The sequence below is a fragment of the Physcomitrium patens genome, chromosome 25 (assembly GCF_059467195.1).
Source record: "Physcomitrium patens ecotype Gransden chromosome 25, ASM5946719v1, whole genome shotgun sequence".
Taxonomy (NCBI): Eukaryota; Viridiplantae; Streptophyta; class Bryopsida; order Funariales; family Funariaceae; genus Physcomitrium; species Physcomitrium patens.
In genome coordinates this window covers 1,939,463-1,957,073 of record NC_143434.1, presented here as the reverse complement: position 1 = coordinate 1,957,073, position 17,611 = coordinate 1,939,463, and the positions used below count along the sequence as shown (strand labels likewise).

Here is a 17,611-nt window from a genome sequence, read left to right as displayed (position 1 = left end):
CCAAATTACTATCATTAATTTTTTTGTCAATCAAACTAGCTAATTTTTTAGAATCATAAAAACCTTCACTAAATTCAAATTTCAAAATCTAAGATCTTATCCTAATAAAACTCTCATATGCTTTGTTCAATCATTCAATTAATATCAAATCATTTAAATACATTGAAGATAAGCACAATGATAATTCATAAAATTTCTCTCCTAAGTTTGCTATAATATTCACATAATATTCAAAATTTTAATTTTTTTTTTATTTCTCAAAAGTAAAAACTATTGAGTATATCTCTTATTTTGAAAAGCCCTCAAAAACTCAATATACCTCTAAATCACATAGATTTTTTTTTAAAAAAAAATATTATTAGTTTTCTCTCAAATCTCACTCTCCAATCAATTATAGAATCCTAGAATTTCTGTAGATGTACAACTTTTTACCTTAGGGTCTAATTTTGACCCTAATTCACAACTAATCCTCTTTGGATATTAATTTTTAGTAATTTGGAATAATTTTTGCTAAAACTTATTCTTAATTCATTTCTAAAGATGCTTATATGATTTATTTTCTTAATCTACTTTGTTTTCCTTTTCTAATGGCCTTACAAAGTAAGTAGAAGTCTCTTTTATAAGAAGGCATTATCAATACTTATTAATTTTTACTACCTTCTTGTCTATTATCTATATTTTTCAAATAATTTGCTAAAATATTTTTATTTAAGTTATTCTATAACATAATCTTTCTTTTCTATTTTAACCTAATAGCCGTATTATAACACAATAATAGTCATATGATCGGAATTAGTTTTAGATATAAAAATATAAAAGAGAGCAATTCAAATTTATTGCTCTATTTTTATATTACATGCCATTGATAATTGCTACTTGAGCTATTGTGGCTATGAGTCGATGGAAGATTAATTTGAGTTCTAAAATCAAAGAATGAAAAAGTGTTTTGAATTAAAAGATGATTTTGAGCAAAAAGACAAATAATTGTGCAATTCTTTTGCTAAGTTGGTTGAGCATTTTTGGTCCTCTACACCTATTCTTGGTGTAGTGGCTACATCAACAATCCTTTGCTATAACAATTCATCAATTCATCTTACTTTGCTATCAAGAGTTTTCTTAATCCTAGAATGAGGATGAAGACAATTGCCACCTTAGCACTTATTATGTTAGAGCTACAACTCTTCGAGGTAGAACAAGGCACCTCAATTTTTTGTTGGCTATTCTTTCAATATAGCTCATATAGTATTTTCACCACAACCAAAATAAATTAATTTTATATGGAAAAATATAGGTCAACAATGGATTTTTTAAGAAAGCAACATAATTGATGGACTTATAGAAAGTGTTGTTTCTAAGTATTGTAAACATGTTATTATAGAGATTGACATGCTGATGTAATCAAAATTGCAAGCTAGTTGCTAATTTGTTAGAAGTGACATAGATCTAAGAAGGTTCAAGCCTTTGCAATCTTTTTTGTCATATTAATTCTAATTCAATTTAAATTAGTATTGTAGTATTGAGCACTACAAATCATTGATACTATTTGGTTCTAAATCATTACTTGAATCACTCAAGTTTTGCTTGTTCTATCATAAATCTCTTAGATTATTATATTCCATGAGTGAGTATTGATGACGAAAAATAAGCAAAATAGATCCAACAACCAAATTTGTTGTTTTTGTTTCTTGAATCTTTAGTTGTTATAAAGTGAAGGTAATATTGGGATACAAGCCTGGAGATTCCAAATTATATCCATAGAGCCTTGATGAGGTCCACCGCCAAATTGGAAAGCGATGCATAAAAAACAAAGACCTTCTCAAATCAAACTTCTTAATAGTTTTTGATCCAAAAGTCATAATCATCATCAATAAGCTATGCAAATTTTAGCAAGATAACACCATTAATATTCCATGGTAGATGAATTTTCATTTACAAATGAATTATTGTTAAAAGATGAATTGTTAACAAGGTACTATTAAGGTGGTGTTATTTAGTCAAGAGGGGTGGACCATTTTATATTCAATTATACAAACATAGGCAAGAATGTGAATAGCAGCTTCTCAATATTCTAGAATCTTTATAATAGGAAAAATAATTAAAATGAAATAAAATAAAACACAAGAATAATATTCAAACAATGCCACCAACAACATGCACATGACATTTCACAAAAAAAAAATAGAAAGTAAATTTTTTTTCAAAGATGGAAAGAAATTTGATTTTTTTATTAAAAAAGAACATACAATTTAAGTTTTATTTATTTAATTACAAGCATCTATTACAACTGCCAAATATCGAGTACTTTCAAAGTCCTAAATTTCAAAGAACTACAAAGTATAAAAAGGATTGCTAATGGAATCAACCTTCGGAAACAAAATCAAACCATATCCAATCTCCAAAAAACTTTTCCCAATCGTATCCATCTGCCTGGACACCAACTAGTTTTAGAATGTGGGTTGTTCTAAAACTAAAAGTTTTGGTCGTTTTGCACATGAAAACGAAGGCCACCAACTAGAGGTGGCGATGAGCGAGGACAAGGCATGCGGCTTTGCTATCCAGCATCCGAGCGCAGCAGAACTCCGTTTGTTGCGAGAGGGATTTGTTTTGGTGTTTGGTCAAGTCCCTTGCACAGAGTTTTAGGGCAGGTGCTCTTATGGAAGGAATGCTGCTGTTGCTGCTGCATCAACATTCTGTTTCCACAAGCAACACCCACTTGGGTCAATTACCCAAATTCTGTGGCAGCACATCAGATGCTGCTGCTGCTGCTGTCAGATGTGCAACGAAGTCTGGTCCCCATCGGCGTCAACATCTGGCGAATGCGTGTGAATTTCACCACGCAGGCTGCCTCGGTAGCGCACCCCACAATCCTCTCAGCTTCTGGACCCAATCCGCAAGGTTCCCATTTGACTCGGCCCTCTTGGTCTTGCTTACCCTTTTGGCTGTGGAGCTTCTGCTGCCAGGGTCATCCGACGCCCAACTTACAGCAGCTTCAAGCTCAGCAATTTTCCCAGCATTGCATTTCGAGTGGTTACAGCTTTTTGGCGTTTGAATTCGGTCGTTAGTTTTGCAGTTTCCATGGATCGTGTTTGGTTGGTGCTGTGGGGGAGGGAACTCCATTAGGGTGAAAGCTGGTTTTCTTGTTTGTGAGCGCTTGGTGCGTGTACGGAGCCGTAGGGAAGGATCGCCGTGCAAGGTCGGTCTGTTTTCAGAGGATTTTTGTGTGCGTCTTGTATTGACGGCGTGTTTTGTGAAAATTTGTCAAGGCATTGACGCTGTATGTTACACACCTGGTAGTACTTTTCCTGTGGTTCTTGGTTCGAAGGTTGACCTGTAAGGAACTTATCTCTGTTACTTTTGAGATTAGGTCTGGTGAGCTGGTCTTGTTTCAGGGTTCTGAGCTCGTAGGTGCTGCCATTGACGTGATACAACTTTGTGATCTCGTTTTAGCCTCGGTGTGAAATCTTGTTAACAGACGGTTTATGTTGCTGTTGTGGTGCTTCTTGACAACGGAGGAATGTTTGGGTGCAGGTTGCTTTCGAGAAATGATGAACTCGAGGTTTTGTTCGATTGAGTTTCGCAGTGGGTGATCAGGGTGCAAATTGGGGGTGAGGTAGTTGTTGAAGATGTTCTCGTCGTTAACTCTCAGTCTGAAATAGATATTTCACACGTTTTTTTCTGCATAATTTCCACACGATAGGCTTGGTAAAAAGAGAGAATGGAGTATTTTATTTTATTTATTTTTGGTACACGAAGATGGTTGCTGAAGTTTTTGGATTAACTTGGTAATATCTTTGTGGCAGGTGCTAATGCATTTGATTTAGAAGGGTGCGTAGCGACAGAGATGGTGAGATCATTCAGAAAATTCGCGTTCTATAGCACGAGCCACCGCCCGAAACAGCACTACGTCTTGGTATGCAGGTTCTCCTCTCCCTCACGTATTCCACATATTTCTGAATTTGGTAGCAGGTTGTATATGGTTTAATTCTTTCAATCTTCAAGGTTGTGTTCAATTCGCAGGTCGTACTTCTTTAAAGATTGAGATCGTTCATTTTGTGGTGTTATCTTACATGGAGAACTCGGCCCATATTTTTTAACATAGGAATATTTGTTGTTGTCGGAATGTATACCATGCCATTACACAAAATTCTTGGTGTTGGTTATCTGCAGGTGGACACTGTAAGGGGGAAGAGAATTAGTCCTGATGCCGCACTACATGGCGTTCCTCCTTTGAAGACCTTCGTACAAATTGAGCATGTATCAGAGCCCAAAGAGATTGACAAGCCAGTTCAGTGCCCTCCATCAGAAAATAGCATCATTCAGGTATTTCCTCCTGGCGTCGCTCCTTATGCTCATTGCTCAGCATCTGCATTCGATTTTCTCCGGAATGGATTTCTACTATCAGTTCGCGATATGAAGAGTTTAGAGACGCATAGCCGGATGTGCACAACGCAGTCATATACTATTGTACCCGAAGCTCTCTTGGTATATTGACCTAAAAGAAAACTCTCATCGACCTTGTAATCTATACTTGTGGATATTGCACGTTAAACAGGATGGATTGACATGGAGGGAAATAATAGCAAGTTTCCGGCGCCAAATGAAAAAGACCGGCACATGCCAAGAAGGCGACGCCGTTGGATGCACAGAATCGATTACTGAGAATCCAAGAAGATCAGACAGTGGCAACCTGGCCGAGAAGAATCTATTGGTGACGAGCAGTGCACTTGCCCGTTTAATCACAGAAGCGCTGGAGTAATTTGCTCGTCGGTCCCAGTAGAACTGCCTGGAGGTGCAAGGTGCACAGATGCATTTGTACAATAAGCTAGACCCAGTTCAATTTCCTAGCCTCAGTTTCCAGTTTGGCTTTGTCACAAGAGCAGGGTTGACGTGTCTTATTAACAAGGCATAGTCGGATCCTTTGAGAAATCATGATCAGGTCCATTGTAGCCGATTACACTTTTTCCAGAATTCAGGGTTCAACTATTAATAAATTCTCCGGCATGAGTTCACTTCCAACACCTTTACAATGTGAATATGATGAATCCATCTTCTCGAATATTGCTTCTTCTTCGTTGCAAGCTTTAGACCTTTTTGAGAAAGGTTTCATGTGAAATTGTTGACAACGAACAGTACTAGACTACTTGGAGATTTAGTGCAAATATCTTGGTCAAGTGAAGGCGTGGCAACAAACCGGATCCTCAGCATGGGAGCAAGATGAATGTGGTGTTCTAGATGATGAAACTACTTAAACGTTTGACGCTTGACTAACGTCTCACAGTTGTTTACCAGCGAAACCTCACGTCTCATCAAGCTGTCGTTCTAGATAACCTTTCTACGTAGTTAAACTCCGAGGTAATGCAAGATCCAATGTCCCAAAGCAACAGTTCTTTCCTGCACGTCGTGGACAGAGTGACTGTTATTCAGGCTGCGGATAATTTGTATGTGATAGATCTCACGCTCAACACGGGTAGAGTTTCAAACCCAATTAAACCACATTTCATCATTGATTCCAAGCTGATGTGACGCGAGACAGTGCAGTAACAGTATCATTCGGAAGGAGCAACTTTATTTACCGACTTTCACGCTTCTCTTTAAAACTAATCATCGCCAATATCGTTGTTTGTGCTTGTCACAAGCATGGAAAATTAACGTTTTTTTGCCGTTCTTTTGGTAGAGGCAGGTCAAGAGTCGCTGGGCAAGTTGTGAAACGGACACTGGAGTGCGTAAATCCATCACATTCGGCGAAGCAAGACATGAGCTCCTCAAGGTTTTTCTTTTCTTTTACTAAAATAATTTTTTGTCAACAAAAATGGTGAATCCAAGAATTCGATTCACATTCTTAGAAATAGACAGCGATGCACATTCGGTAATCTTAAATTGTATGCGACATGTGCCACCGCGGCTTGACACGATGGAGGGAAAAATGGCAATCTTTACATGCGAGGCGAGTGGCACTGAAGCGCCTACCGCGAGGTTGTTAGTAGGTCGCGAAGCATTCGTTTCCATCAGTGAAGGAAACCTTTACAACACGAGCTATTTGCAGCGGTTAAAGGAAGAATAGGGACCGACTGTTCCCTTCGCCACTGCGATATGAAAAATGAGAAATACTTTTTAAGTGTTATTGGGTGCTGCCATTGCCTAGTATGTACACCTCGACATCACGCGCAACCCCGCCGACTTAGGTGATCCGCGTATCTGAACTGGAGAACATCCACGGACTTCGTCAATGCCATGAGTATCGAAAGGCCCACACTCGGGACGAAGACTAAATTTCAGCCAGAGTCATGGTTCTTTCTGTGAAGGGTGTGATTCTATGCAGAGTGAGCTCGTTGAGTGCCACTGGCGGCGTGGATCACCAACCACGCGATGGCTAGGAAATTAAAATTGTTTCGATTGCTTTCAAATAAAAAATAGTCGAATTATACGAGTCGGCTTTGGTAGAGGACACGCTGGCTGCTCACCGATCTCACGTCTTTCTCATGTGCTCCAGCGCTGGATTGAACAAGCTGCAGGAATCCATAGTTTGGAAGGCAGCCATTCCAACACTCACGATGTTCGGCCGTAACAGAACCATCACAGCTGATCACTCTCCACTGCCGAAGTCTAAACCAGGATTCTCTTAACAAATATACCTTCACAGAAACTCTCAGTGGACGAAACGATTTCTAGCTACAAGTCTTCAACATCGGACTAAGCCAAAATGGTAGCGAAGATTCATCAATGACACAACAACTCACGGAACAGTCAGGCAACAACAACAGCAACAACAGTCGGCAGCTCACAGACCACGAGAGCGTGTGCGCCAATCCCATCATCGACTCAGTCAACCTCAAGGACTCGAAGGTGCACAAAAGTCAGGATGTTTCTTTTCGACGCTGCCTGCCGATGTTTTGTGTCGTCGTTATATCGGATCGACATCACTTGGTCGTGGTCGCGAGAGTTGCCATGGATGAGACAAACAGGATCAGTGGCCAGTTGGTGATACTGAATATAAGCCGGATTGAATAAACTCCGAGTGTCTGCCACTCCGAGTGAACTGCATGAGCGCAGGGTCCGAGGCGTGTTTGTTTGTGATCAGATGCCAGTCTAGGTGTTTGTCGTGCTTGGCGGCGTGGTGTCTAGATTCCGCAGAGCATTATTGAATGAGAGGGTGAGTGTGTGGGGGGGGCCTGCACTGCGCTTCCTCAGTCGCATATTTGGTGATTTGGAAGTCGTACAGTGCCCTCAGTGAATCAAACTTTTATATATATCTACTCCGTACTAGCATTTATTAATGAAAGTTAGGGGTTTTATTATTGGGATTTGAATTGGCTATTCCCATCCTACCAACTATTCGTCCTTTGGGTACTTCTAAGTCATTGTAGACCAAGAGTTGCTCACCACTTGTGGCCTGCACATGTTAGCATGAGTGCACAAGTCAATGTTGGGGATTTCATCTGTGAGATCTGAATTGTCAATTTACATGGCACGATTCTATCATTCTTTATGTAGTTTAAAATCATTGTAAATTATCTGTAAAATTAGTTAATTGTACTTGAGATTTTGCAAATGCAAATGCTATCAATTAAGTTTAGAATTTTGACAGCTTAGATTTGAACTGCCAATCTTAAAATATTAACCTATGAATATATAGTGATCTAAAATCATTTCAAATTGGACACAAAACTAGTTGATTACCACAAGTTGTGTTTTGGTTATAGTATTATGTTTGTAAAATGGAAATGCACTCAAAGGAATGGATTAGAATATTAACTTTTGAGAGTTTTGAAAAATCCTTCAAAATTTTAATATGTATGTGAGTTGAGTTTAGAATAATCTTTATTTATTACTAAGTGATGGAAGAATGCATTTATACATTGCCATGTGGTAATACAACTATATAGTGAAAAATAAAAATATGGATATTATTAAAGAAGAGCCTAATAGAAAGATGTAGTAGAAAAATAACGATAGAAGATAGAAAGATAGTGAAAGATTTAATCTTAATACTACCTTTTGTAGAAGAGACTTCTATTTACTTTGTAGAGGCATAAATAAGCCAAATCAAAGTAAATGAGATGAAAAATTGATACATGCATGTTTAAGAGAGAATTAATAATATATTAAAGTAAAATTTACCTCAAATTATTAAAAATTAATACTTGGTAAAGACAGGTTGTCAACTAGGATCAAAATCAGACCCCAAGGCACAAAACTATGTCCACATGGCAAATTTGAGATGCTTTTGTAGATTGAAGAGTGAGATTTGAGAACAAACTAGAGGAGATATTTTTAGGTATTGGTTTCATGTCATTTGAATAAATATTGAAATTTTGAAGGATTTTAAAACTTAACTTTTAATATTTGGATGAAATTTGAGAGTAATTCAATAGTTTAAGGAGATAGTAGCACTAGAAGTTCACTATTTAGATTGGATTAGGAGGCCACCCAATATCTAATTAGATTATCTTGTATTTCTTTTAATTAATAAATACAATCAATTTCATCTTTCTTATACTTGTTCTTAACTAAGATATTAAAAAATATGCAAATTTTGAGTTGATATCAATAGTTTGGTCATTAATTGAAGTTTCAAACTACTACAAGATTTGTTAAGAATTTATTTAAGATTTAGAATTTGATTAAGATTTGCTTAGAATTTATCTAGGATTTAGGATTCATTAGGATTTCATTAAGATTTTATCTAGGATTTGATTAAGGTTCAATTAAGTTTTCAATTAAAATTTGACTTAGGATTTAATTAAGGTTCATTAAGATTTCAATTAAGATCAAATTAAAGTTTAATTAGGAGTTATTTAGAATTTATATTTTTAAATTTTTTTAAGGTTTTTTATTGTTTCTTAATTTTTTTTATTTCTAATATTTCTTTAAGATTATTTTTATTCTTTAAATGCTTATTTTTATATTTCTTTGAGATTTTTAGTTATTTTTCTTTGAGATTAATTTAAGACTTCTTTGTATTTCTTTTATAACTTTTTTTAAATTTATGTTGGATTGGTCAAAGTTTAATTAGGATTATTGAAGTTTACTAAAAGTTTATTTGAGATTTTATTAGATTTGATAAGATTGTTGCTTCATTTTTACTTATCTTCTATAACTAAGTGCGTGATGGATTTTCAAGCAAGAACACACATAATTTGACAATGTTATCATGTTGTATTTGTGCACAATATATAAAGACTAAAAAAGAACTATGAAATATATTAGTTCTTATATATCTAAAAATATAAGAAATAATATAAAAACTAATATTTTTAGAAATTTTTAAAATATTTCAAAATATATTTTAGTTTGTATTTTTTTATTAAATAAAATATTTAAAAAATAATTAGAAATTAGAATTAACTAATTAATTAATAATTAAATTAGGATAAAGATTAATAAAAATATATTTAGAATATTATATATATATATATATATATATAAATGAATCCTATTAGCAAGAAGTTTTGTAGTTGTTAGAAATAAAAACTAAATTTATACACAAAAGAAATAAGATTTAGGATAATTAATTATTAGAATATTTATTTAATTTAAAATTTAGTAGATATTTTTTTAGTAGGTTTATAAATAGGTGTAAATTTTTTTATAGAAAAAGAAGTTATAATTTGTAAAAAATAGAGATTTAAAGAAGGAGAAGAGGTCGGGCAACAAGTTTATAGAGAGAAGATTGGTATATAGCTTCTCTTAAAAAAGAAGAAGCCATAAGTTTGTAGTGGCTTAAAGTGAGATGGCATCAATCTTCTAGAATCCTCAATTCATTTTTTTTTTTTAAAGAAATATACAAAATCAAATAAAAAAAAGTTAAGAATTAGGATTTATAATTTCAAAGTAGGATTTAGAATTTGAAAATAGGATTTAAGATTTAGAGTTTAGGATTTGGAAGTAGAATTTAGGATTTAGGATTTGACAATAAGGTTTAGGATTTGAAATTTGAAATTTGGAAGTAAGATTTAGAGTTTAGAGCTTGGAAGTAGGACTTAAGATTTAAGATTTAGAATAAGATTTAGAATTTAAAGTTTAGAAATAGAATAGGATTTAGGATTTTAAAAAGGTGGCAACCTTCTTGGCACAGAGATATAAAGACTTTGTATAGAAGTTTTTGCTTTCTTGTATTTTTATTTTATAAATTTTTAATGAAAGAGATTTTTTGATATGAAGAGCAAGTAAACTTATGAAGGATTCTTATTCATAGAATATTGTATATATTCTAAAGATACAAGATAGTAGAGCAATTAATAGGAGTCAAAAGCTTGTTGTTTTCTCAAGGCAAACTCTCTCTTTACAATACTTCAATATTTCCATTGAAAGAGCCTTGAGGCACTTCTTGTTCTACTAGGTTTTGAAATGCAAAAAAGAGTTGCTTCAAATAACCTGTTTTAAGTATTTGTATAATTCTTAGAGCAATGACAACAAGTTTAAGAGTGTGGCAAGGATACCACAAAAACCTTGTAAGCTATTGTTGACAAGATTGAAAAATTTGAAGAAAAAAAAATCACCAAATTTCTTAAGATCTATATATATAAAATAGAAATACATCAAATTCTAGAAATAAAGATGATCTTTGCTTTTGATCCCACTATTATTCTTGAAATTAAAAAATAAAAATAAAAATAAAAGAATTACATAAATATTCTATTTTTTGGAATAAATTTATGGGACGTCTCAAAGATAAATTTTTTGAAGAAGATTTAGAAAGAATGACTAAGAAGTCATATTTAGAATAGATTGAACAAAGACCTGGATGTCAAATGGGCCTAAGTGAATTAATTAAAGATTTTAAGAATTTTTTTGGTTAATTAATAAGATATAAAAGATAATTTCTTGATATAAGAAAAATTGAGTTATTTTTACAAGCAACAAATAATAATTTGGAGAAAAAATTATTCTTTTATTTAGCAGATAGAACATTTAAAAATGGCTTGACTAACAATTGAAGAAAGATGAAAGAGGCAATTAGATTTTTAGTTAACCACCAAAAGTTTAAGAGTTGGAATTATTTGGTACGATTAGATCTAGTATCTATTGTCCAAACTTCTTCATCAATTCAAAAGTTGAGTAAGATTACTCATAATAAAGCATTGGAAAAATTAATCAAAGATATGAAAGTTTTAAAGATGGAAATGAAAAAATTGAAAAGATCTTAAAAATTTAACATATTAAATGTTTCAAAAGGATCTAGAGGATATATAAAGTAGTAATTAGAGAAGATATTATTCATTTCAAGGAAGAAAAAATAAGATTTTAAAGCTTTGATAAACTTCTTAGGACCAACTTTAGAAAATGAGGTATAAAGAAATTGATAGAAGAATAAATCAATAAGAGTAGTATCATATCTAAAAAAGAAGGAGAAACTTATGCCATTAAAGTAGGATAAAGAGAAGTGGAGATTGTAGATTCAGTAATAATTGATGCTATGAAGAGAGGAGTTGAGGTTATTAAAAAAATGATTGAGTAAGAAGATCCAATTGATGCTATGAATATTAGAGCTTTTGTAGGTAGAAATCAATAAATTATTGGTCTGTATGATGTTGCGGTTGAAGAAAAGAGGGATAAAGTTATTCAACAAGAAAAATCTATTAAAATTTTCAAAAAGAAAAGAATATTAGAAAAGAAGAAAGAGAATAAAAAAGATGCATCAAAGAAGGCCAAAGGTAAAAATTCCACTTATAAATTTTAATCTCATATTAAATCATTTACTAATATGAAGAGTATTTTAGAAGAGAAAAATTTGGATGTCAAAATTGAATTTACTTTGAAGAAAGCTCTTGGTATAGAAAAAAAAGATTCTTATGAATTGATAATTGATGTGATAAAAAGAAAGAGACAAATAAAGAGTGAGGCTATTCAGATTGAAGTATTAGACACTCAGATGATTCAAGATGGAGAAGAAGAGATAAAACATGTATTTGCTCAATTTTTAATATTAAGAATAAAGAAAAAAGTAAGCTTAGAAGATAAGAATTTGATCAATAATAATATGCTAATAGGAGTACACAAGTACAAGAAGCTCTAGTTGCAAATTATATCAAGTGTAATGATCATGAAGAAGGCTAAGTGAGCTATTTAATTTCCTATTAGGCTAGAGCAACCATAAAAATACAAGTGAAGCTTGGTAATTTAAATAATCTAGTATTGGAATTAGTTGATCATAAATAAAAAAATAAACATAATATTAAAGAAGACGTATGAAAAGAGTAAGTGGCAAACCGATATGAATTGTAACATGATATAGATAAGATATTTGTATTATTGGCATATGAAGATGGATAGTTAGAATCATGATTGAGAAGTTATGGAAGTTTTTAGAATTGGGATTAGATTAGTGGACCAAATAAGATCCACTATGGAACATTTTAGAAAGAATTTAGGGCAGTTATCTAGGTAGGTCTTACTATAGAAATTTTTAGAAGGAATTTAAGGTAGTTATCTAAATAGGATCTATCATCTAGGAACATTGTAGAAGGTCTAAGGTCGTAGAATAAAGTATAAATAGGATTGGCTAGGGCCTTTTGGAGCATCTGGTCAAGTATGGTTTTGGATCATTTCTCTTAATATAATTGGATTTTATATCTTCATATTTTGTTTTGTTTTGTTTTAATTTTGGTTACACAATTTTATCTTTTGTATTCCATTCAATTTAATTTTATTAAGTTTTGTTTAGTCTAATTTTTTCTACCTTGTGATGAAGTTTTATCTTACTATGGATTAGAAGGATTTTGGATTTTTGAGATAGTCTGGTCCTGTTTCATTGATATCAGAGCAAATATTAGACTATTTATTTTTAATAGCATATCAATAATGATCATTTAGTCAAAGATCAATTGTTAAAGTTACATTGGATATTGTGTTGAAGCTACAATAAATTATTCTTAAAAAATCAATTGCGAGGTGAAAAGGCATTACAATAGTGGAGTCTAGCAAAGAAATTATAGTATGGGAGATATGATTGAGTAATCTCAGATGGAAGCTTAAATATAGTATCTTTCAAGTCAGATAGCTACTTTGTAAGGACAAATAGAAGTCTTGAGGACAAGAGAATCAACATTTGTCAGGCTAAAATTGAGTAAGCCTAATACATACTCCAGAACTTTAAGACAAGAAGATGTATGTCAATAGCTCTTTAATATACAATAATACCTCCAACTATCTAGGATAAATACCACTAAAGGAATTATGTATGCAACTATCTATTTGAAAGATGTAACACTCATTTGGTAGCAACATTGAGTTTAAAGCTATGGAGCTCAAGGTAGATTTTGTAGTTGAGAGGACTTTGAGACCAAGTTTAAAGATCAATTTTGGCCCATTAATATAGAGAAGATAGTACATAGTTAATTAAAAAATCTTACACAAACTAAGTCGATACAAGATTATGTCTCCTAATTCAAATCCCTATATTTTTAAATTGGTAATGATTTACAGGTAGAGATGATAGATCTATTCCTACGAGGTTTGAAACTTGAGATTCAGCAAGAGGTAGAACTAATGGATCTACAAACATTCAAAGAGATAATTCAAAATACAGAGAGAGTCGATGCTATAGATTTCAAAAATTATCGAAGACGACCTATAACACAAAGTCCTATGCCGCTATCTAATACTATAGCACAACAACCAATACCAATGGAGATTGATGCCCTACAAAGATCATTGATACTACAAAGATGAAAAATATTGGTACTAAAGAGATTATGTTTTTATTGCTAAGAGCCAAGCCATTAGATTAGAGGTTGTCAAAAATATCAAAATTCAAGCACCAACAAGACAAGGTGGATTTACAGTCTTAAAATTCATCAAGTCGATAATGAATCAGAATAAAAAGATGGAGTTTTTTAATAAAGGTGCCAAAGGCTAGTACTGAGAATAACTACTATTTTTCAAAGATAAATGGCATAGCCTCAGACAACTATAAAAAGAGTCGACTCGTGCATCTAATAAGACTATTAAGAAGACAACTATGTCAAGTGCTTATAGATTATAGCTCTATAGAAAATTTCATCTCAATTGAAATTGCTGACCAGTTTAGAATTAAAATTAAGGTAATCAAGGAAAGAAGTATATATCTTGTAGATGATCAAGAGAATGCATTAGATGAGACAGATCAAGAAGAAATCTTAAAATTGATAGATGCCTACGTCTTAAGAGAGAGATTCAAGGTGACAAAGCTAACGTATGATATTATCCTTAGTATGCCATGGCTAGAGATGAAAAATAAGCAAGTTGAGTAGGTAGGAAGGACAATCTCTTTTAAATATAGAGGATGCAAGATGACTCTTTGCACCTTCGCATTAAGTGAAGAGAAAAGATAATATGAAATCAAAGATTTATTCGTAGGGACGATCGTTATGAAGAAGTAAATATAGCATGACCAATCGGTATATATGGTGGTTCCAAATCTTATGTCAATAGTAGAAAAGATAGCCAAAAGAATAGAATAGGCAGAGCAATTCATACGAGAATATTAAGATGTCTTTTCAACCAACCTACGTAGTAGCATACCTCTTCATCAAGATGCCCTCTTTTAAATAGAACTATTACTTGGAGCCAAATCAGCAAGCCAAAAAAATTATTGCCTAGCACCAAAAGAATTTGAAGAGCTACGAAAGATATTGGATGAATTCTTGGAGAAGGCCTCATTCAAAAAAAGACATCACTATAGGGAGCACTTCTAGTCTTTTTAGTCAAAAAAGATGGTAGACTTTGCCTTTGTATTGACTATAGAGGCCTCAATAAATAGATTATTAAGAATAAATATCCACTTTGATGCATAGATGATCTTCTTGAGCAACTTTGAGGTGCAACTATCTTCAGTAAACTCGAACTTAGGAGCAGCTATTAGCAGATACCTATTGCAAGAGAGGATGTAAAAAAGGGGATATTTTTTGCACGCTATAGATATTTTAAATGGTTGGTGTTGCCTTTTGGCCTCACCAATGCTTCAGCTCCTTTCATGAGTCACATAAATAGATTATTTTGAGATCTTTTAGACAAGTATGTAGTTTTTTTTATTGATGATATCCTTATATATAGTAAAACTCTTGAAGAGCATGAGCAACTTCTATGTATTGCACCGACTACAAAATAATTGCTTCTATTGCAAGCAATCAAAAGTTCAAAAAGGTGAAGTTAGAATTCACCTTTTTGAGGCATGTGGTGTCCTTAGAAGGCATGCTCATGGAGTAAGATAAGATGAAAGCAGTGGAGGATTGGTGAACCTTCAAGGATGTTTTTGAAGCCTGCTCATTTTTAGGCCTTGTTGGATATTATTGCCATTTTATTTGATGATTTGCACACGTTGCCACGTCATTGACAAACCTATTGGAGAAAGATGTTCTATTTGAATGGAAATTGGAGCAACAAAATGCCTTTGATAGATTGGAGGCACTCATTATTGCTCCAATATTGCAATCATATGATCCCAACCTTCCTTGTACACTTGATATTAATGCTTTTGATTTCGCTATTAGAGCGATCTTTTAACAAGACTTTAGTAGGGGCCTTCAATTTCTAGCATATGAATCACATAAGCTTAGAAGGACAAAGCGCAATTACTCTGCATGTGATCTAGAGCAATTAGCGATTATACACACCTTAAAGTTGTAGCAACACTATTTATTGGGAAAGCCAATGGTTGTTTGGACTAACCATCAATTCTTACTACATGATTTCGATCCAAAAAATATGAAATCATGACATTATCATTCGAAAGAACAATTGCAGCTTTTTGATATCCAGCTTGAGTACAAGCAAGGGCAATAACATGGTGTATTAAACAACTTATCACTGAGACCTTACTTGAAGGATAAATCAAGAAACAAGGCAAAAGTCACTACTATTAATAATATGATTTCAGATCTAACCAAAGGGGTAGAATGGAGGGAAGGTATGTATTGGGATGCTTATTTTAAGATGATTAGCAATCAGCTGAAGGTAGGCAGTATACAATATCAAGATTACAATCTAATTGATGGCTTGCTCTATTTCAAGAAGCGAATTTATGTACCTGATAATGCTAAATTCTAGATGCATACATTTCAAGAAGGATATGACATCCCAATATCTAGACATTTGAGATAAGAAACGACTCTAGAATGGATCTCAAGGACATGATTTTGGGTAGGTTTGAATCGTGATGTTTGAGCCTTTGTATGCTCTTGAAAGTCATGTCAACATAATAAAGCATGTAATGCAACATCTTTTAGACTATTGCAGCTAATTTTGCTATTTAAGGCACGTTGGAAGCAAGTGACTATAGATCTCATTATGTGTTTTCCGTAAACGTCTCATAATCATATTGTGGTTGCCATCTTTATGGATGAACTCTCAAAGAAACTTTACTTTGCCACAATACACTTGGATATTAATGCTTCAATGCTTATATGAGTCTTCTTTGATACCATCTTTCATCACTTTGGAATACCTCATGTCATCATTTCAAATTAAGATCTATATTTCAGAAGAAGTTTTTGGCAAGCCTTCTTCAAGCTACTAGATACACGACTTGCCATGTCTACAATCTTCTGTCTCCAAATAAATGGACAAATAAAGAATGCAAATCAAACCTTAGAAGATATGTTGTGGGTATTTGTGGTGGTTCATCATAATGATTGAGATGAATACTTCATGCCCTTCAAATTTGCTTACAATGATAATATTTAAGCAAATACTAATCATTCATCATTTTTTCTTAATATTGGTCTATATCCAATTATGCCACCAACTCTTCATTGTTCCATCAAAACTAACAACTGGACTATAGAAGAATTTATACAATGACTTACAATAGCCTTACAAGACGTATGACATCACCTTTTTATTGTACAAAAGTAATAGAAGTAATATGCAAACAACCATTGATAATACAAGATCTTTTAAAAGAATGATCAAGTGTTACTTTCTAATGCCAACTTGCTACTTGCAACATCAACCCAAATCCATAAACTAGCACCTTGGTAGCTTGTGAGCTTTCAATCATATTCTATAATTTTTTTTTTTTTTTTTTTTTTTTCTATTTTATGATAATTAAATATGTTAGATTAGGATTTATATATGTGGAATTTAGTTTTATAAAATTTTTAGGATTACAACCCTTGATGGTATAAATTATAGCCTAATTCCTTGAATTAGGTTAATTAGAACTAAAGTGATAAGAGTTAAAAAATTAGAATATTAACTTAGTTAGTTTAATAATTTAAAGGTTGTTAGTCATTACTATAAGGGTTGAGTAAAAGCCTATGAGTACATCTACAATCATTCACATGATTTAGGAGTTGGAATTATAATTCTCTAAAAAATTTAGGGAAGTTAGCAATGATAATTTTGGATTTTCCTCCGAATTCAACAAATTCAAGCAGCATGGTGGTTCTTCTACTTAATTGGAGTCTTTTTAATGCAATGGTGGCACCGGATTTACTTCGTGGAGTGAAGAAAATAAGATCAGCAACCTCTCCTTCAAAATACAAGAGAAGCAATGAAATTCTCATTTTGAAGAATTTCACAAAAATTGCCAAGATCCTTGTAATTAAAAACTTCTATGAAAATTATAATTGAGCATGGATTGAGGCATGTGAGAAGTCGATCTTAGCTTAAAAAGGTGTTTTGAACACAT

At 33.0% G+C, this 17,611-nt stretch overlaps 1 protein-coding gene across 12 annotated transcripts; it reads left to right on the top strand.

Annotated features, from left to right (window-relative positions):
* The first annotated feature begins 2,475 nt into the window (after nt 1-2,475).
* LOC112278304 (uncharacterized) lies at nt 2,476-5,016 on the top strand. 12 transcript variants are annotated; one of them, XM_090247603.1, is made up of 5 exons: nt 2,599-2,895; nt 3,529-3,610; nt 3,801-3,918; nt 4,168-4,320; nt 4,553-5,016. In XM_090247603.1, the coding sequence occupies exons 3-5, from the start codon at nt 3,913-3,915 to the stop codon at nt 4,754-4,756; spliced, it is 363 nt and encodes a 120-aa protein (XP_090103729.1). In that variant the 5' UTR covers nt 2,599-2,895; nt 3,529-3,610; nt 3,801-3,912; the 3' UTR covers nt 4,757-5,016. The 12 variants fall into 12 exon arrangements, 11 of the variants coding, with proteins under 11 accessions (XP_090103729.1, XP_024367341.1, XP_090103730.1 ...); XM_024511573.3 differs by having other exon boundaries at nt 2,604-3,330; nt 3,529-3,605; nt 3,801-3,910; XM_090247604.1 differs by having other exon boundaries at nt 2,604-3,330; nt 3,529-3,605.
* Nucleotides 5,017-17,611: the final 12,595 nt, after the last annotated feature.

Coding starts and splice junctions, on each gene's coding strand:
- LOC112278304 (XM_024511573.3), top strand. CDS start 3,842: ATGGTGAGATCATTCAGAAAATTCGCGTTCTATAGCACGAGCCACCGC. Junction 3,911..4,167: donor CGAAACAGCACTACGTCTTG/GTATGCAGGTTC, acceptor GGTTATCTGCAG/GTGGACACTGTAAGGGGGAA. Junction 4,321..4,552: donor CAGAAAATAGCATCATTCAG/GTATTTCCTCCT, acceptor CACGTTAAACAG/GATGGATTGACATGGAGGGA.